This window comes from Diadema setosum, chromosome 9 (assembly GCF_964275005.1).
Source record: "Diadema setosum chromosome 9, eeDiaSeto1, whole genome shotgun sequence".
Taxonomy (NCBI): Eukaryota; Metazoa; Echinodermata; class Echinoidea; order Diadematoida; family Diadematidae; genus Diadema; species Diadema setosum.
In genome coordinates, this window is record NC_092693.1 from 2,008,832 (window position 1) to 2,030,111 (window position 21,280).

A 21,280-nucleotide genomic window follows, 5' to 3' on the forward strand; every position below is an offset into this window, starting at 1 on the left:
GAGAAGGTGTTGTAGATCCATGAAATGTCTGACACATCTGTGATTTGGAGAAATTTTGTTATCTTTTGAATTATGCTCTTTCATAATCTTATGCTCCAGAACTTGTTTTGTACCAGCTAAGGGTCATTAAAGTTTGTTTGGATGATGTTTTAAGACAAGATGGGGAACTCTATATATTTGTGGCTCGGTTTAGATGAACAACCTTCCCAACTAAAAGAAAAGAAAAGAAAGAAAGATGTAATGTTTTTATGAGAAATGCAGTTGTCCTTTTTTCTTATGTCACAGACCATCATACATGTGTTGTCATGCAGAGCTGCTATAATCAAGCATGTGTCCATCTACATCAGTACAATGTGAGAAACAAAAACACATACACGTACTCCACATGTTAGTGGAGAGCTTGCTGTATGACTGCCTGCATAAATTTCCACTTGTCACAAGCAGTAAACCATACTTGTTAAGGGGTAGGTTTACATCATCAAGCCCACACTTAGAGTTTGACACTGAAAGGAATCCCTGTGTAGTTTGATAATAAATCACTTATCCTTTTATATTTTGCTCAAATTTTGTCATATAGACCTCCAGATCAGATTTACAATATTGTTAGTTTAGACTGGAGGTTTTGCTTGCATTTCAACAAATCAAAAATAAACAACAAGAAAACCTTGTGAATGTGGAGAATTGTTTTCCTATGAATTCACAACCAGCATTATTTCACATTTCTCTTTTACAGCATTGTAGGTGTGTAGTTATCAGAACTCGCGTTTCCCATAATTTGTAATATAGTACTCTGTTTCATGTGAACGAAAGCCTTGAAGTGCGGCAAGAAATTGGAAGAACTAAGCAGCACTCGCCAAACAAGCGGCATCAGATTTTAAGATACTCGGCTGCAGCGGCCGAGGTGAAATTGAGAATTTCCAGCCTTGCTGCCAATAATAACCCATCTCATTCACGGCTGATGGATGAGAGATAAATGCCAGGTGTCGTCCTTAGTGTTTAGCCACAAGGATGTTCATGTATCTACCTGGTACCCCACGGTCCTTGCATGGCTTTGCCCAATCCATAACTGCGGGCTTTTTATGCTTCTCCAATCTTCAGCGGGTCTGTACCAGTTGCCTCCTTCCAGACACTGGCAGTAATAGGATCTGTTTTGCAGGAATATGCTCTGTGCAGCATATATTTTCCCTAGCTCTCTCTATTATTGCTTTTAGCACAATTGTTTGATACATAGTCAGTGGCGTGTTGATGAAGGTGATCTCTTAAAGCTCCAGTTTACTTTTGGGAGCAGTGATTTAAAAATTTTTCAAGATATCACATTTGATGCATAAATGTAGGTCTGTTGTACCAGGAAACATCCGACCATATACAATATTTGCAATAAAGCCTAAAATAGAAGGAGATATCAGTATTTTTCTCAATAAACCGTAACTGTAGACGGTTTAATCCAGAAACATATTTATTTTAAGTATTGTTCACATTTTGTATATTTAATGATACTTAACATCAATTTACTGATTCAAATTTTCACAGTGGTTGTTTCTATCCCTAACTCACATTTCAGAACTATTTTAAAGCACTTATGCTGGGTTTTTGTTTCATCTGCAATTGGTAAATTATGCCTTTAAGGGTTAATCATAGGTGCCTCTTGCTGGCCTCTTTCAACATTTCTCACCGACGTTGTGATGTAGACAATAACTTAATACGGGAACCAAATACTTTGTGCTTCACTATTTTGTGTGTGTGTTGTGTGTGTGTGTGTATGTGTGTCAGAGTAAAAGAGAAAGAAAGTCGTGGAGAAGAAAAGAAAGGAGTATATTTCCATTAGTGCAACAAACTGTAAATCACCCATTTTAAGGGGAAATTGAATTTGACAAATATGTATTCTTTGCCCCATTGTACAGCTATGAAAAGACCCACATGAACTCGAGTTAATAAGTAGCATAAGAACTTTGAGCCAAGGGGATGTGACCTCGTCGGGTTTTTCCTCATATTCTTCATGGGGAGCTTTTTATCCATCAGTAATGCATGCAGCAGTCAGGTAAACCTAGCTACCCTATGGCGCTTGCCTGTCTCTAATGGAACCCAGTCAGTCACTCGTTACAAATAGACCACTTGAAAACTACATTCAATGATTTCATGCATCCCGCAATATGCAAGACATGTTCAAAATATTCTCTTCTGGGAGGCATTTCTTTTTCACACAAGTGTATGTACCTGGAGCTAAAGTGGCAATCATCGGAACGTGCTCACTTTAACATGTGCATTTTTTTTTTTTTCAAATGGGTCAATGGAACCCTTGTTGTTTGAGAAATTACATGTGAGAACCAGCTAAAAACAAAACAAAAAACACCAAAAAATGGCAATTTATCTAAAATGTTTGCATTGTAGATAACACACCATCATGAATAGAAAAATAAGTGTTGAAAATGTAATTTTTCCTGTGGAAACTGGTACAGACATCCGATTTGTGTATGTGTGTATGTTTGTTTGTGTGTGCACGATTCAATTTGTTTTTCAGACTGCCATATGATTTTAAGAGTCCACCAGTTGGTGTGTTTTTTCAAAGCCTGCTCACAGTTTCAGGATACTTTCTGGTTGATTCAAATGAGTGGCGTCTCTCATATTATGCCGCATCTCAGAGCTACGTATGGATGTTGGCTGGAGTGGTTACTGTTATGGCAGTCATTATGGCAACATTCAAGCACAGTCTGTTATGAAGTTATGCACACTATATAGATTGGTCCCTTGTGGTACGATATTTAGCTAGAATAGAAGGAGCTACAAGCTGTCACATAGGCTGTTCCCATTTCCCATAGGCTGTTCCCATATTCCTTGTCAAACATAATAGATATCAGAAAGCGTTATGTTGGGAGACTGCAATACCTTTTAAAGTGACAGTCTGGCAACCAGCTTGCTGTTTTTTCCTGATGCTGAAATATTTAACAACCAATCTCAATTACTTTCTTAGAATGTGGAGTTGCTGATACCATGTATGTAGTATGCTAATTTCCAGTGGAGGAGGTTCATCTGAACTGTACCAGCAAAGAGGTAGCTATGCCTCTGGTATGAGTATGGCATCACAGACCCTTTCAGATGTTATCAGCATCAATGTTGGCCTTGTTTATTGTGATGTCATAATTTGTTTTCTTCAACTTGTTGTACCCTAAAGCTATATTGAGAGGTTGAATGATTAAACTCAACTTTGGTCACTGCTGAAATTGCCATAATTGAAATTTGGTTTGCATGTACTGGCACTTCAAAGGGAAGATGTCTAGTTTCTTAAATGTGGATATGTCACAGCTAGTTCGCTACTCATTGCTGATGAATGGGAGTTGTAAGCTGCTCATCTATCTTTGTATATACGATGTGATAGATGAAAATCACTCATTCTAGTCTCTTTCAGGTTGATTCATGAGCATCTTTATGACAGAAATAAGTCATTATTAGTCTAAACATCTCCGATGTTCTGAACATTGTGTCACTTGAAAAATTGTTTGTTAGAATTCAGAGAGTGCAGAGCTCATGTCTTACTGTGTACAATTTTGTATCTTCTTTGATTTTTCAACCACAATGTTCTTCTTGCAGGGAAGAAAAATTACATTTGCATACCGACAAGTCTGATTGCACTTTTCCTCACTGCTTTCCATTTGTTGCATCAAACATTCATTCAAGGAGGGGAAGAAATGTAGAGTAGTCAACTGTGATTTCATGGCATATGTCTATGACATAGAGGCTGGGGCGTCAGATGGGAATATTTAGTGAAAACAATAATCTCATTGGGTTCTTGGTTGTTGTTTTTTGTGTAAAGTTAAGTCTAAGAACTTACATACCAACAGACAGAGGTTGGTATTTTTGTCTCTTATCCCTGCTGGAAATCTTTGTTAGAAATGGCACGTGGCGGTATATGGTTTATGGTTGCGATGGCTAGATGAGGATGATGAAGTCATTAGGTGGAAAATTGAAAATTTGCCCGATGGAAAGGTCGACCAATCTGGGAGCACTGCCGCCGGAGCTATTTCAGGAGCCCTCTTGCTCGCTAGATGGGGCTTCGCAACGCATCAGAAATGATTAGAATCTCTGAGCATTATTTGAACATGCCGGAAATCCTTGATTTTTTCTTTCTTTCGGGGGGGGGGGGGATGGGATTCTTCCCTTTCTTTTATTCGCTCTATCCTCTTCTCCGATAAAGTAGAAATTTAGGAGGATGAGGGTGGGGAAAAAGAAAACAGAGTAAGAAAGGGATGTAAAAGTCACACACTATGTAATATATATCCATGCCTTGTGATCCTTATCTTCACTTTGAACTATGTGATTATGTGACCCACGCAGCTTATTTTGATGGCAACAAATAATGCCATGTTAGACAATAAATTAACATTCAAACAGTCTTCACTGTTGTAGTGTTTGTTCCATTTTGTCTCTGCCGTTCCAATACCTTGTTACTTTAATTGAATTAACCCCTTCCCCCTCCCCCAAGAAAAAAAAAAAAGCACACAAAACTTGCTTCACAGGTAAAATCCATTAGAGCATGTTTAGTGATCTGATGCTTGTGCATCCACATTGACCTCAGAAGAGATTCCGGCTTGCACCATTTTTCAATTTCAACGTTATTTACCTCTTGTCAGTTTTGAGTTGAGTGCTAAACTGATCCCGTTGGCTCTGTCAATGTGGTTGTAAATAAGATGTAAACAGGAAAACGAATGTAATGTACAAATTGTGGGGGCTCCGAGGAGAGTGCACCCATCAATCCTGTGGGCGGACAGAATCTACCTTTTCACCAGTGATGTGTTAAGAGGCAAAGAGATTAATGAAATTTTGCTCCTTTTTTCCCTCCCTTCCTCTCTTTCTCCTCCTCCTCCCTGTTTTCGCTCTGCAGTTCGAAATCTGCTGGAAAGTGGAGTCGATCCCAACATGGGAAATGAAGACGGATTGACTGCATTACATCAGGTAAGGAGAAAAAGACTTTCTGTTCGCTTACTTTATTTCTTTAAAACAAAATGGATATGAATGAGCCAAAGAAAATGAATTTAAAAAAAACCCTCACCTCTGCAATGAAAACTGAAGGACTTTTAAGATCTTTTGACCTGTTGTAGTTTTCTTTCTCTTTTCTTCTTGTTCTGTGGGTACATTAAGACTTTGCCAGATGTATCTTTTTCTTTATTAGAACTATATAACAAAGATGTGATAATTAGAACTATATAACAAAGATGTGATAATGATGATGCTGATAATGGTAATACCAACAATGATTAGGATAATGATGGTGATAGTAACATTGATAATATTGTCGGTTGAGAATGATAAGGGCGTTAAGTTGCCTCTAAACCCATAGTGTTCGGGACAACTTAATGCCCTTCTCATTCTCAACAGACGATTATTAGGTGACATTATTGACACACTTGCACAAGACAAAATCAACTCTTTCTTTTCCTGTCTGTGGCATGAATTTCACAGTCACAGCATGAGCTCCTGGGATGTTTGTAAATTTCGAGTAGTTGTTGTGGAGTAATATATCCTAACCCTCAAGGTGTAGACTTGTTTCGAGACGTGATGTATGCATACATGCAGCATGGCCCTAAGATTCTTATCACAGCTTTCTACTCCCGGGACTGCCATCTGCATATAGGTACAGTGGATTGAGGTGTTGGTTTGTGATGTCTAGGAATTCATACACTCCAAATCATATCAGTGGATCTATCCAGTGCGAAACATTGACATCGCGTGTAGTGGTATTTAGCTTGAGAAAACCATGATCAGATTTTATAAACTGGGAACAGCCAGCATATTATGGTTTAAAAAAAAAATGCAACACAAAAATCCAGTGTATGATAACATATTATCATTTTCCATGTCTTTACTGGTGTACTGAGTTCCCTGTATAAAGTTTGAACAGAGCAAAACAGAATTAGTTGGGGGGGGGGGGTATGTTTGATCACCAAATGGAATGTCTTAGTCATCTGCATACATTTTTCAGCATTTCCAATTGAAGTCATTATTTACCATTTGCAGATGAAACAAAAATCCAGCTTTAATGCTTCAAAATACTTCTAAGATGTGAGTTAGGGATAGAAACAATCAATGTAAAAATTGTAATCATTATAATCAATGTTTAATATTCTCAGATATACAAAATGTGAACAGTAGTTATAACAGAATTGCTCCTAGACTAAACCGTCTACAGATATGGTTTAGTGAGAAAGATAGTGATATCTCCTTATATTTTAGGCTTTATTGCAAAAGTTTTATATGGTAAGATGTTTTTGATACAACTGATATAAACATATGTGTCAAATGTGTTCTCGCACATTTTTGTCATCTCTGCCCCCAATGGTAAACAATACCTTTAAAGGTAGGGAATACCTTTTATAGACCTCCCAAAATGCAGCAAAACATTAAATATGAACCTCAGGGGACTTGTTTAGGCCACTGCTGAGAAATTTGGAAGTCAACATTTATCTACAATTTGAATAATGCACAAAACTCAACTACTCAGTAGTTCTGTGTGTCAGCCACACTTAAGCCTTTTTGTTGCAGTCTTCTGTATCTTTTATCTATAAACACAAATCTTAAAATATAAGAGCTGATGTAATAACATATAGAGTGTGTGGCAAGAATGTATATAGAAATATTTGTAAGTTTGGATGAACTTTCTTCACAAAATATACATGATGGACACACATGCAGTGCATGGGTCTGCAAAGGTAGCCTAGTAATGTACTGGAATTTACGGTGAGCCACGCAAAAAATTCAATTCAAAATCTAACGGTCAATAAAAATGTTCTAAATGTTACCTTCCACTTTCAATACTTTATGGGAATTTCTAAAATGATACTCTCTTCAACATACCACTGTTTTTATACAACTCTTCATTTAAGGCATGCAAATGGGATTCCCTACCTTTAAAGATTTTTGAAGACAAATAGCACACCAATGTTATTTAGTCTTCCAACTGCCCCTTCTACCCACTCCACCCCCAGATCAAGTAGTATTCCTACAACCTTCTTAGTCACTGCAGAAATGGAAATTTTCACAGTGCGGAAAATCACTTCTCTCTTAGTCACATGAATTCAGACATTCAGAACTCACTTTTCATGCATTCATATTCAGGACAACAGAAAGATCTTACAGGGGATGGCTAATAACTGATCAGCGGGAATCAGTGGGAATGCTGGGGGATGATTGTTCCAATCCTTGTGGGATTCATTTAAGAGTACATTATATATCTACTGCTGTGTGAAAATTATTTGCTTCAGAATGGTCTCATATTCAAGTAATGTGCAGATGATGGCCCCGTCACTGTACAGGCACGCTAACCTGGAAACATTAAACTGCACATTACTTGAATATGAGACCATTCTGAAGCAAATAATTTTCACACAACAAAAGATATATAATGTACTCTTAAATGAATCCCACAAGGATTGGGACAATCATCCCCCAGCATTCCCACTGATCAGTTACTAACCATCCCCTTTAAACATCTCAATTCTGTAACCATGCATATTTCATAAAGATATGGATTACTTTCTATATTTCTTATCATTTGCTTGTTAATATGGGGTATTTTACTCCAGGTAGGATTTAGACTACATTAACTTTTGCTTGCCAAACTCATATCTAATGAAGATATAAATGCCTTGGTTACCAGTGAAAGTACCATGCAATAAACAAGAATTCAGTGAAGACATGAATATTTCTGACACAGGCAGTTGTCAGGAGTAGCCAAGCACAAAGTTGTTTCAAACGTATCATCAAACAAATTGTCTGACCTTTTGAGGTCTGGTTGAATCCTGGCTTGTCATGGATGCTGTGGAATGAAGTAGTGATTCGGCTGGAACCTCCCTGATAGATTAAAGACGTATGTCCATGTCCTGACAGAATACAAAAACCTCTTTAGTCAGGGATTTTTTTTTTTTTTTTTTTTTTTTGCTTGTTGAAATGCATGTGACATAACACAAGCATCTCTCAGACAGCTCTTTTAATATCCTGATTTTGATTTGTGAATGTTGGCATGGTAGGCCTGCTTGCCATGCACTACTTTAGAAAGAAGAAACAAAACATGTTATTGCTTAATGTTTTCCCTACAATCATTTAATGAACTAATTATCAGACTCACTTAGCTAACACCTGCTTGATGATTAGTAATATGTTTCCTTGCTTCAATATGCACACCTTTATATTCATGTATTTATTTGTTGCTTTTGTTTTTTATTTTCAATTGTGTCTGAACAGTCTTGCATAGATAATAATGAAAGTATGATGAGACTGCTGGTCGAGAAAGGTGCCGATGTAAACGTGACGGACCGAGAGCTATGGACGCCCCTCCACGCAGCGTCAACGTGTGGCCACAGACACCTGGCCCAGTTCCTCATATCAAGGTGAGACCAAGAAGATGAACACACCTAAAACAGTGTGATGATGTCAAACAAGTGAACTATATGATCTTCTCTCACCTCCTGTTTAGGATTAAATCAGCTGTTAATACCAACTCTACAGACCTAAAGGCCCAAATTCACGAAGGTGGTACAATCTTGTCCATGGTTTAAACCATGGACAAAGACCGTAGTTTTTTATGGGGCGCCAAGTGTCGTATGGCCTATTTTGTTTTGAAATCAGTCGTTTCGTGGATGAAATGATCATATTTCGTAATGACATGTCAACATTTCTTCGACATTTCTTTGTCCATGGTCTAAACCAATTTTCTCTTATTTTATTGCTATGTAATACCAGCACAAAAATAGAATAGTGTAAGTATTTCATTTGCTCTGTTTTACCCATGATAATCTATTCTTTCATATATTTCCTGTTATATGTGTTGACAGTGAGAATAAAATTGAACAGACTTCATCTTGAATCAGTATTAAAAACTGATGTGAATATTTCTACTTCTGCAGCTTTCTTGAGCAGATATTACTGCACTGGACATTCAGTGAAATACCTATGTAATGACTTCACCGAGAAAACTCTGTCCTGTTTTCACAATAACACTCGTTTCAAATGATATTTGGCCTGTTCTGTTTATTTTTGTTTATTGCTGATATTAAGAGAAAAGGCCCTAGCCAGATCATGAAAAAGAACTCGTACTTTATGTTGTAAAAATATACACAGTGCTTCAAGCTTCATATTATTATCATGATTTTTTTTTTTTTTTTTTTTAGCTCAGGTCCCATGGTAGTTCATTAAAAAGATTTAAAAAAAAAACTCTGGGAAATTCATGGTTTATACACACATTTAGCCTTCATGAAAACAGCATGAGCAGTAGGCATTCGCTTAGCAATCAAGCTATTAATAGTCTTTCTCTGTGGCTCACTTTTATATTCTTACCTCAAGCAAGAGAAAATGAATCCAACATTTCAGGGTGCAGTTTAATATCCTAAAATAAGATCTGTTTGGCAGAGAATGATAAAGAGCTTCAATGTGAGTAATTTGTGTATCATTTTTGGAAAAAGAAACTCTTGAAAGATTTGTTTTTCATTCATCATATCTCTCCTTTGCTCCTAAAATAGACCGCCTGCAAAGCAGATTACAGAAAAAAAAGGTTACAATTTATCTTCCCCTGTAGAGTCTTGTGATCAATTTTTAAAGCATGAGAGTGCCCAAGGCAAACAGCAAGATGAATGCCTGACATCAACCTATCTACATGCATATTTTCTGCACTTTCTCAATGTGGATACTAAACCTGCCGCATGTGTGGATAACGTCTATACATATCCTTCATGGACACTGCCATAAGGTCAATGTACCTTTAATAGCTCTCCTCAATTCATGCGTTGTGTTGGTTGCACTTGGGATAGGGTATCCAGGGGTGGGTGCCAGTCACTACTCACAGGCAGTCAAGCCTCATCTGCTAGCAAGGGGGCTCTGACCCTGGGGGTGAGGTTTTCAGGGGCAGGGTAAACCCTTCAGCTTAAAGGGGTAAGAGGTACTTAGCGAGAGTTGAAGGAAAGTGTGGAAAGGGAAAATGTGTCTTTATACTTGCTGAATAGTAATTATGTCAGTTCCTCTCCTGAGGTGAATTCCTGTTGTATTCTTGTTCATTTACAGTTGTGTTCCTGTTTATAATGGAATCCTTTCATTGTCATTGTGAATTCTTTTCAGTTGTGTTTTCTGCTATGGTGATGACATTGTATCGGAAGCATCATGGTGCTTTATTTTAGTGTAAATTAGTCATGCTGTGTTCCTTTTTACATTTCACTTTTCACATGTAGAAATCCACACCATCACATATAGCTCTGCGTATTGAAACCAATATGAGCTGTGATATCATGTAAATGTATATTTAGGTATGCTATTAGGAGCTGTGTTGTGGAAAGAGGTTATTTCCTACAATATTTGTGTAGGAAAGAAATAGATATTGCAGAGATCCCCTCCTTCCAAAAAGCAAGATTTTCAAAGATTAGAGAGCATTATTCCTCATGCCCTATCTCGGTTTGATACCGATTCACTGGATTTAAAACCCTGAAGGAATAAGTTCATGCCTCATTGACTGTAAAGTCCACAAGAATCCCCCTTTTCCTAGCCCCATTCTTCTCCACCAACTCTCCCCATCCCCCCCCCCACTAAAACGGAAAAAGAAAAAAATTCCCTAAATTTGACCTGCTTTTCTTTCATGGTTTTTGAGCTGTAATCCGCTCAGCCAAGTTGCCCTTGAGTCCAGGCAGAGACAGGTAGTGTGTATGGAGCTGTGATGATCACACTGTTGTTGTCTGATTGAGGAAAACAACCCTTACCCTCCCCTCCTTGAATTAGGCAAATCAGGAATCAATTACCCTCCTTATTTTCAGGTAGTTCCCACCTTTGCGTGCCAGTGAGAAACAATTTCTGCGACCTTTCTGTTCCGTTTTGTTTGATTTTTTTTTTATATATATCTAGCTTAAAGCTAGAAAAAATGGAAAGCCATTTGAAGACCTATAACATTTAAATGAGAATACTATGTATGATGGAATATAAACAGCAATGTCTATGATGATTCCTTGTATAATCCATGCTAGGGTCATTAGACATGGTTCTAAACTTGGAATTTCAATTTCACTGATTAGAGTGATGAAAAGTGCCTTAAGATTTCACAGATATGTCTAACAATTGAGGACATTATCCTGCAAGATCCTCTAAAAATAAAGTTTTGCTACTATAATTGCACCGAAGATCCTTTCATAAGAAGAAGATGCCCTCATTACACCCATTTATATGATGACTATCTCAACAAAGATGCCATGTGTATATCTAGCTCAAAGGGACAGTTTTTGCTGTTATGTTTCAAGCTGCCTGCACTGCTGCAGTTTTGTGAAAAAGTAGTGGGCTGTAGGCTCCAAAACTACTAGAAGATGCCTCAGAAATGTTGTCTCTTCTCACAGCCTCAGAAATCAACAGTTAGGGCTAAATTTACTTCAGCATCACCGTGATGTACAAATAACTTGTCATTGTAAGAGGAATAAGATGGAAATTTAGCTTGCTTGTGGATTTAACAAAAAAAAAAAAAAAAAAAAAAACAGAAAGAAAAGAAACCTGGCAAGATGTGAGTACTTGTATAACCCACTCAGAGATGGGTCGGAGGGCAAACTGCTTCGCTGTTGATCTTTGAATCAATATTTCATCAATGCCATGCAGTGATGGACAGTATATATTTGCTCTCGTGTATTAAAAAAAAAAAATCCTGCTTTTCTAGAACAAATTTTTAGGTCAGTTTGAAGTCAATGATAACAGAGGTTTACCATCAAACTGACCCATGATTTAAAAAAAAAGAAAAGAAAATAAGATTTCTTCTTCACCCTAAATAAAGGGCGCTAGCCTGAGCTCTGAAAAAAAAAATGGCCCTTGCAAACTGGACTTGAAAAGAGGGATTTTTTTTCCATGTTTGCCTGGAAACGGGTTCCATCCATCTCATGAGTATTCAATGAAGCTCGGCTAGGATGCAGGACAGTGGAACTAAACATGTGATAGTGGTGAATTTTAACATCAGAGATTTGTGTGGTTTTATGCCACCACCTTTCTTGTTATTTTTTTTTTCTGGTCATGACACTGTCCTTGCTTGTTGCTTACTTAACCATGATCAGAAATCAGAAGCAAATGACAAAGTACAGTCACTGCAAGGCATGCCTGTGAATGAGGTTGCAATGAGAAAAGGTCTGTTTTTGAAAAGAAAACTGAATATGGACTCCACAAACAAGTTATTTTTGGAGCAGTGAGATTAAAGTCGGATGTCATCCTCTAATGACCCGTGAATGACATTTTGTTGATTAAAAAAAGGAAGGTAGCTTTGAATTTCAATACTTTGTCTATAATGACATTTTCTGACTTCTACTGTTGCAAATGATGGAAAGTTGATAAAGCTGCCTAAAGATGGGTTGTTGGTGTTGTTGTTTTTCTTGAGTAATATCTTTCACATGCTTCAGGCAAGAGAATACCTGAATTCCAGACCTGTGTCTTTTTTCATTTCCAGTTGAGAAAAATTGATTACATGATCATTATTTGGATGCAAATATAAATGTGATGATGATGATCATGATAGTAATGATGATAATAGTTCTATATACTTGATACTGGATAGCACAAAGAGTAATTAGAACATTTATATAGTTCTGCTAAATGCTGCTAAATGCTGCTTATTCAAAAGTTCATGGTTATACTGGTATTGCAATATTAAAGTATGCTGAGTACAGACAGTTGTCCCCCATAATGTCAAGTAAAATTTGAATAAAGGTGCTACTTGGATTTAATCCATTTAGTTTTTTAATATACTTGAGAAATATGTGATGCTTGTTGCTTGGTCTGCACCATGTTCTAATTTACTTCAGCAGATATCGGAAAAATCATAATAGTTGGACTCAAAATAGAACAAGTTTTTAGTATTATATTTTCACATGTTTTACATTTAAATAATGATGTCACTGCCAATCAAATATGCAATTAAGATGAGATTGATGTATCCTTGTATCACAATTTTTGTTAAAGTAATATTTTCTGTGATGGCATGAAATAAAACATTTAGGGATTTTATTTTTTTTTTTTGATATTTTCCAAGTGGATAAAACTTGTGCCATTTTATTTTTCTGAGTTTACTTTATAAAAGTTAGTGTGAACATAATGTGATGGAATCAAACTGTCAGGCGAGAGATATAAACAAACATTTTTATATCAGCTTTGTGAAATATATAGGCAATGTGATGAAGAATGTCACAAACAGACCACAGTGGCCGTATGCCATTTTGCAAATAGAATTAGATGGAAATCGTAGATCGTGTGTAAGCTGGTTACCCATTCTTTACTGCATGCTGAAAGCCAATTACGAGTCAGTGCATGACCCTTGGGATGTAGACCTCAGCGCCTCGCTCAACCTTTTCAGAAACCAGGGAGGAATTCCTTGAATTGATGCACCTGGGAGCCGAGAAGAATCCGTCTATCCGGTCTGATCACGAGAAAAGGAAGAGATCCGACTTTAGAAGGTCATGCGCTTGGATTTGGCCACTTTGGCATGATCGAAGAGATTCAACATGTAATGATAAATGGCGGTGTATCCAAAGCCTGCTGATTAGATTTGGAAAGGATAGTTTAAAGGGAGATACTTCAAGATCCCACAGGAGATGTCCATGTGTGTATGGTTTGCAGTAGAGATTTACTCTTTCTTACAACAAGCAAAAATTGGTGGCAGAGATCTGGCAGTGAAAAGAGATAAGAAAGCAAGAAAGCTGAAGAAAAAAAAAAAAATGTGGTGACACATTTTAAAAATGCAGGTCAACTACTAGTATTTCCTGAACTCTGTAATACCTGAATTGGAATTCTTGACTTTTGTTAATGTTAGATTTACAAGTAATACAAGCAGTAATATTTCTGAGTCAAGATGTTATGGTGCATTAACATGAAGCTGGCTTTTTCATGTCTATTGACATAATTTGTATTATATGGTTCCGTGCTGATTCAAATCAACTTCATAGTTGTACCAATTGTTTTGTTTGTTTGCTTGTTTTGTTCATCTACTGTGCCAGTGGACAACCAGACCACAAATTTGAATGAGTCTGTTGTTGGAGATGCCCACTGCTCTTCCAGTCATCAATTGTCACAATCTGTTTAACTCCTAAAATGCTTGGTGGCTGCGCTGTTTCCAAGGTTCAACGCATGTGGGGCATGAGTGATCTCTTGCCTTCGATGAGAGTTAGCTTGAGGTTCAGTGGGTTAACCCCCCTACTCACGGAGCCAGTGGAATGTTAGAAGAGGTGCTCAAGAAGTCTATCCACCGGGAGAAGGGAAGGAAAGTGAGAATGGGAGGGACCAAAGACTTGACATGAAAACGGCCAAAACGTGATGTCATTAGGGGATTTCCCCTCCATCGACAGCTCTGCCATCTCTTGACCTGAGTGGAGTCCCTCTGCTTCTCTCTCTTTCTTGAAGGCAAACTCAGATATGAGATTGTTGTTGTTCCATGAGAACGTGCTGTGAGGATAATTTGTGTTCTCCACGCAAATCCTTCCTGTCTCTTACTTCCCTATTGCAAAGATGGAATTCTTTTTCCCTTGTGAACCAGACTTTGCATTTCCTCATTAACAAAGCCCCCCCCCCCATGTATTGGTTGGAAGCAGACTTTACCCCATTGCTGATACAGAATCTGTGTAATGCCTTTGACAGAACTGCCTACTGATAATGGCATTAGGATATTTAGTAGGGTTGTTGTTTTTTTTTTCTTTTCTTTTCTTTTCTCAAGCATGAAATATACTGTTGAAATGCAATGAAGGTGTCGGTTTCATTTCTGAAATGTAAAGACTTAGCATGTTAAATATGTGCAGTTATCCAATTTTGAAATGAAACTTGATTTTTGCCTCTAAGATTTTTTTTTTTTTAAATTTACTAATCATGTGTACAAGTGTATGTTGTTAATGAAATTCCTAGTATTGGTCAACAAAGATATAACAACTAAAATGACACAAGGGAGATAGAAATCAGGTTTTAATGTGAAAATGGAGAGAGAGAGAGAAGAGTTTGATAAAAGAACACTTGTTTCAGTATAAATGTACATGTATACACAGAATTGCATTTGTACATAATACAATTTTACGTGGAATGCGTTTTGTTTTACCCATACTAATAAGAGTATGTACTGTAACATCAGCAGAATGGAGGCAGTAATGCTCATGAAAGAGGAATTACCTTATAATTCATTCATAGATAGGCCTAATTAAAGATGTATGTATAATGTGTATGTATACTGTGTACATAGATGTAGAAACATATCCACACAGAAATGCCTGTTTAAGTACACACACAAACACACACTCGCATGCTATGCACATAGTCCTCATGATACACATGCCTAATGTCACACAGAGGAGTGCTACAGCAGCAGCACATCAGACCGGTGGCGTGAACTTGACTGTGCCTGGAACCGTTGTCATCTGCAGAGCTGTAAAGATGCGTTCACATCCATCACCGTCAAGGCCTTTGGAATCTGCTCGTGTTGCCCTCACGTAGAACTATCATGAATTTTGTAAAAGGCCATTATTTGCAAATCATGCGTGCTCCCTTCCCTTCCTTTGAAGGGGGGGGGGGGGGGGGAGGGGAAAGGAGAGCTAACTCCAGTAATGTGTTTGAAATAATTACTCTTGAGATCACCTCTACCATACAGAGTGCACCACAAATAGAGTATTCCACAAGGATAGTAGGTGATGTTAAGTGCAGAGATGGACCGTGTGTGTTGATATAGATCCTTGAAAGGACAGCAAGGACTATTCAACTCTAAAAGTGCAAAATTAACACAAATCTCCAACATTGGCCATTTCTCTGCAACCTGTGTACAGGTAATTTGTGTCATATGTTAAGTGTCCATGCATCCAGTGGTCAAAGGGAGGTATAGTTCTTGTATGCTATAAGCAGAAAAAGCAAGATTCCGGTACCTGCCTTGTTGTAAGTACAAATAGCCAAAGGAAATACCTCCATAGTTGTTGTCATTGTGCGGCAACTGGTTGCTGTCCCTTTGTCCATTTCACTTTAACAAGTCAAGATTTGAAACAGTGAAGAAAATGTTACACACCCGTGGGTCACATTCTAGTAAATTTGTAGTCGAAATAAGATTGAACAACAGCAACAACGACAACAAAAAGGTCTCATCTGCTTTTCATCTGCTGGTATGCTGCGTAATCATTCGGGCAGGAGAATTGCATCTTCCTTTTATCTCGGCGTGATTGCCGCCGCAGCGGACGGCACTACCCGACCTCGTTCTTGAGGTACCTACTTTCCAAAAAGCCAGCTGTTGGAAAGGCACGGCAATACTTGTAATGATTCTTGTCTTCAGGCATTTGGCAAAAATAGATCCATCTGATGAAATCCTATAATTGCGTAATCCTGATGGTTGCAGTAAGCCTTACAGAATTTTTTTTTTTCTGGTGAAAAAGCAACAGAAAGTGTACTAAAACAAGTTGTTCAGGAGAGATTAATTAGCTGTTCAAGCTGTATGAGAGTATTTTTTCCAATTGTCCAATTTTGATATGCAACTGATAATTAGGAGGTATGGGATGATATCGCACTGTGAGTCAACTGGTGTTGTTGTTTTTATGGAGTCATGTATAAAAATCTTTGACATGTACATGACTATTTGTCTTGGTAGTGTAGGAAATGGGCTGTTATGGAATAAAGTTGAATTGAAATGCAATGACTTCACAAAGAATTATCACTTGTGCTCCCTCTTGCCAATGACATAAGAGCACCTTCTCACATGACGATTTTACTTCTAAATATTTTTTTCATCTTGCTGCTTTGAACTCTGATGATGAATCAAGTCTACCAATGCAGAGTTCCTGGACACAGCGTAGACACTAGGCAAGTCTTTGCAGCAAAGATTGTGAGCAGTCGACAACGGGAATTGCAAATATAGCTAATTCTGCCCGGAAACCTGTTTTGAGAGCGTTCCCTTAAACCAGTCTGTTGGTCCACTGACCTAGATACATTCCAAGCTGAACAGAGTGGGGTTTTTTTTCTTTCTTTTTTTTTTCACTGTGTCTTCTATCTTGCTTTGACTGTTAATGTCATGTTCTCTCAACAGGTGGGAGTAACTATGTACTGAACTTAGTCAACGGCTAATTCTGGTTGTTCCAGGCCATGGGGTTGATGAGTTTGTAACACTATGGTTACGTCATCTGTGCAATCATTTAGGTACAGCAATAGTAATATTTTATGCATCATGCATAAATCAAAATGTTTTGTTCTATTGTTGTTGTTTTAGTCAAATGCCAAAACACTTTTTCTGGTCATTTACTTGTGCTTTACTTGTTTGCATCTTTGAACTCCAGAGGGGCCGAACTCCTTGCCATCAACTCCGACGGTAACATGCCTTACGACATCTGCGAGGACGAGGCTACCCTCGACTACATTGAATCGCAAATGGCGACGCAAGGTAGGTGGAAACACGCTACGGCGAAATTAATTCGATTTGTGCGATTCCCCAGTTACTTTGGGCTCCCCCTGGTAATCAGAGGAGAGAAAAGAAGAGTTTAAAGGCATGATCAATCTCTGAGAATTCTCTCTAGATGTCATGACCTACGTCATTGCTCTGTTGGCGTAAGTCCGCTTGTGTGCAGTGCATGTTAAACATCTGCACGTCTTTTGTAAATGCAGAAACCTAGAGGCTTTTACACGACTCATTTTGAGGAGAATGGAGGATTTTCGCTCCCTTCTTTCTTTTTTTTTCACCTCTAAGAACCCATTTATCATCGCCAGTATGTTAGTGGCTGATTTGTCACTGAGTGGTGCTGGCTAAAAACCCTAAGTGACATGGGAATAGTCTATTACATTTGTAGGGATCAAAAACTTTTTATCAGGGAGGGACACTCCATGAAGCTTAAACCTGACTTTAAAAAAAAAAAGGAAAAAAAAAGATGTGTAGTGAATTGCCTGTTTGTTTGTATGTCATATGTTTCCCCTACCTGTTTTTTGTTTGTTTGTTTTTTTTTGGCTAATGATACTACAGCTCTCCAGAATTCCACCTATCTCCCAGCCATGCCTAGTAAAAGAAAGAAAGAAAGAAACAAACCAACCTAGCTTTCCTCACATTGTGTCTTTAATTTGCTGAGATACGTTATCTCAAACACCTGTTGACTGTCAGAGACACTGTTCCATACTTGCTAGTGATAAAAAAAAAAAAAAAATCAACAATGCAAGTACCATGAACTAAATTGATAAAGGAAAATGTCATTTTGAGCAACCATCCTATCTTTCAATAAAGCACAGTGAGATTAATATATTCCACCGTCAGAGACACTGTTCCATAGACTTGCTAGTGATGAAAAAAAAAAAAAATCAACAATGCAAGTACCATGAACTAAATTGATAAATGAAAATGTCCTTTTGAGCAACCATCCTATCTTTCAATAAAACATAGTGTTATTGATATATTCCACTTTTCACACAGAGCTGTTACTATAAAAGTGGAAATTCTAGTGCATTTGGTGCAACATGAAACTAGTACACAAATAATTTTGCCTGCAATATGCAGTAGTATTTTATCTCTTTGATACCACAGAATTAAAACCATCACTGTGACGTGTGGATTAAAAACAAACAAAAATGCCATAAAAGCAACACATCCAACAACTAATTCTAATGAGATAGGTCCCTTGAAATATAAATTGTTTGGAGAGATATGTTAGTATGTTATATATTGAAAATCTTGCAATATCTGTGACTGGATTGGGTCTATCACATATGGGTCACATGTGAATTCCCCCTCAAAATTGGAAGTCGTGTTACCAGTACACTTGCATTGTGCCACATCCAGATTAGAGTTAACCCGTTCCATACTGAATTCTGAAATGCCCATAGACTTAATATGCAGGCCACCAGGTTCCCATACAGAATGGATTAAGACTCAAACATTTCCTCCCACTTGTGTTACGGTAGTGACTTTCCAGCAAGGTTTGTGCCTGCCTATGAATCTAGGTGACCTAAAAACTTTTGTGGTGATTTGTCGCTCGATTCGCACACTGACAACTTGTGTCACCACAGCGCGAATCAGCTGACTGGGTTTATTGTGTCTTTCTAAAGAAAATCAAGGATTTTCTCTTTTTTTTTCTTCTTTTTTTTTTCACAAGCTACAGCTTCTACTGGTGTGAATTGAGTGGCTGTATCGTTGCAGCACTGATGATTGTGGTGTTTCCACAGAGGACAGGAATAGGGTTTCTTTTTCTTTTTTGTTGTGTGTGTGTGTGTGTGTGTTGTTTTGTTTTGTTTTTGTCCATGCTAAATGTTACTTACACCATCAACAAATGGTTGAAGGGTCCTTTTGTTGTTCTTTTTTATAGTCCTTCGCTGTCTGTTTACTCTGGGCAATTCTTGAGTACCTTGGGTACCTGTGGTGTTATTGTTACAGTGGTATTAGGCTCAGGTAATTTGAAATGCAGAGATAAATGAGCAAGTGACCACTCACTGTGTAATCAGTTGTGTGTGAAATCATAACATGTACATAGTGTTGTGTGGGAAAGGGGAAAGGAAAGAAATATTTGTACATTACTAATAAAGCACCCATTCATGACTAGCAGCATTGATAGAAACTCATCCTTTTCCCACCCTGTTGTGCATAAAACTTCATTACGGAAGCTTGTAGCTAAGAGCTACCCATGTCAACCTTCAAAGTCTTTTGTTTATTTCATTTTGCCTATTAGACTCTGAGATTCCAGGAACTGCATTTTTTCTGTGCAGTCCAATATCTTTTTTTTTTTTTTTCTTCTTTTTTTTTTTTAACAGTGCTGTACTGTCTTTTGTTGTCAGTATCAGGCAGAATAGATCGTCTCTTTCTGTTTCATCCTGTGCATGTTCATGTATAGATTCTTTGTTTCAGTTTCAGAATCGTTAAAGCCACAAAGTTACTACACTTATGGCTAATTCTTGAATTGGTAACTTATTTCAGAAAATTGAAGTTTACGCCCCTCCCCCTAAGTGGCTAAGTTCTATAAATCCTTTCTGATGTAATAAAGATTTAGTGAGCTCAGTCAGTTCCATCTATTCTTTCTTTGATAAAATATATGGAGTGAAAGAGGTGCCATGTATAAGATGAGAAGATGACAATTTCTGCAACGAAATTCACCCAGGACTTGATGGGATTATGCATTGTCCTTTGCCAATTAGCGCAAATATCGGGAGATGACCAAATACCCATAATCCGTTTTGTAACACCATGGACTTTGCCTGTTGGTCTGAGGCATTGTTACATCATACTGCACTGTCTAATGTAAACTCTTACAATAAGGTCAAGTATAGGGGGACATTCTGAATGCTAATAAAAAAGGCATGCAAGTTACATGTAGGTGTGCAAGTACTGTAAGGGTTGACTCAACTTTAATAGAAAGCATTTTTTGAGAATCACCCTGAGAGGGACATACTTGAAGACATCAAAACTGAAAGAATTACAAATGACTTCAGGGCAGGTTATAAACATGCAAGTGTTTGATAACCTGATGCAGGTTTTGTTTTGTTGTTGGGTTTTTGTTTTGCATTTTTGTTTTTGTGAACTGAACCTACAGGTAGTTTCTTGTCAGTGTACTTTGATGAATGTGTTTCCATGAGCTGAGAGGAGTACCAGTGGCCATGGTACACTGCCATCTGTGAACCATCCATTATCCAGACACAAAGTGACACACAAGCTAGAATCATGTTACCACCAGAAAGTACACACTGATGACACCAACATGTGTAGATGTTTCTTCCCTGATGAAAATCTGCTGTAATAAAATGTGAAAAATTAAAGATGCCATTGACATTTTGTGGTAGGCACTACACAGGAATTTAGGAAGACACGGTGTATTTCCTTGCAATCAAATCTACTTGTTATGATGATGTGTGACCCAAACAGAAAATCTCTCAGAATAACAAGAATAAAACTTTGCCTGCTGGAGTGAATGGAATCATAATTGACCTCTAAATTCAATGTAGATGTAGAGTTTTCCACACATTTTTTTTTCTTTCTTGTATTAGATGTGATATTCATAATTCTTCTTTGATAAGTTTAATGCTTGTTAAAATATGTGTTTGCAAAAAGTGACTGGTAGTTTTGTGACATGACATTAAAGACTGGTGTGCCCTTCTCCCCTTCCGTCCTGCCCCAGGTATCACACAAGATCAGATCGATGAACTGAGAGAAGTCTTACCCAATGAGATGCTCAATGACATGCAGACACTCTTCAAGGAAGGCGGAGACCTAGAATTTAGGGACAGCTCAGGAGCAACACCTGTGAGTAATGGCCCCCTCAAGGGGGTGGTGGTGTGGTTTGTTGTGACTGACCTGCAGGTCATAGGTTCAAAGCTT

The 21,280-nt window shown here is 37.8% G+C and overlaps 1 protein-coding gene across 1 annotated transcript in view; it reads left to right on the forward strand.

Annotated features, from left to right (window-relative positions):
- Positions 1-21,280, forward strand: part of LOC140232923 (uncharacterized) — a 107,265-nt gene that overhangs the window by 57,936 nt on the left and 28,049 nt on the right. The window contains exons 2-5 of the mRNA XM_072313034.1: positions 4,877-4,947; positions 8,233-8,378; positions 17,274-17,377; positions 21,081-21,205. Of these exons, the coding sequence (XP_072169135.1) occupies positions 4,877-4,947; positions 8,233-8,378; positions 17,274-17,377; positions 21,081-21,205 (446 nt within the window). The remainder of the gene's footprint in view (positions 1-4,876; positions 4,948-8,232; positions 8,379-17,273; positions 17,378-21,080; positions 21,206-21,280) is intronic.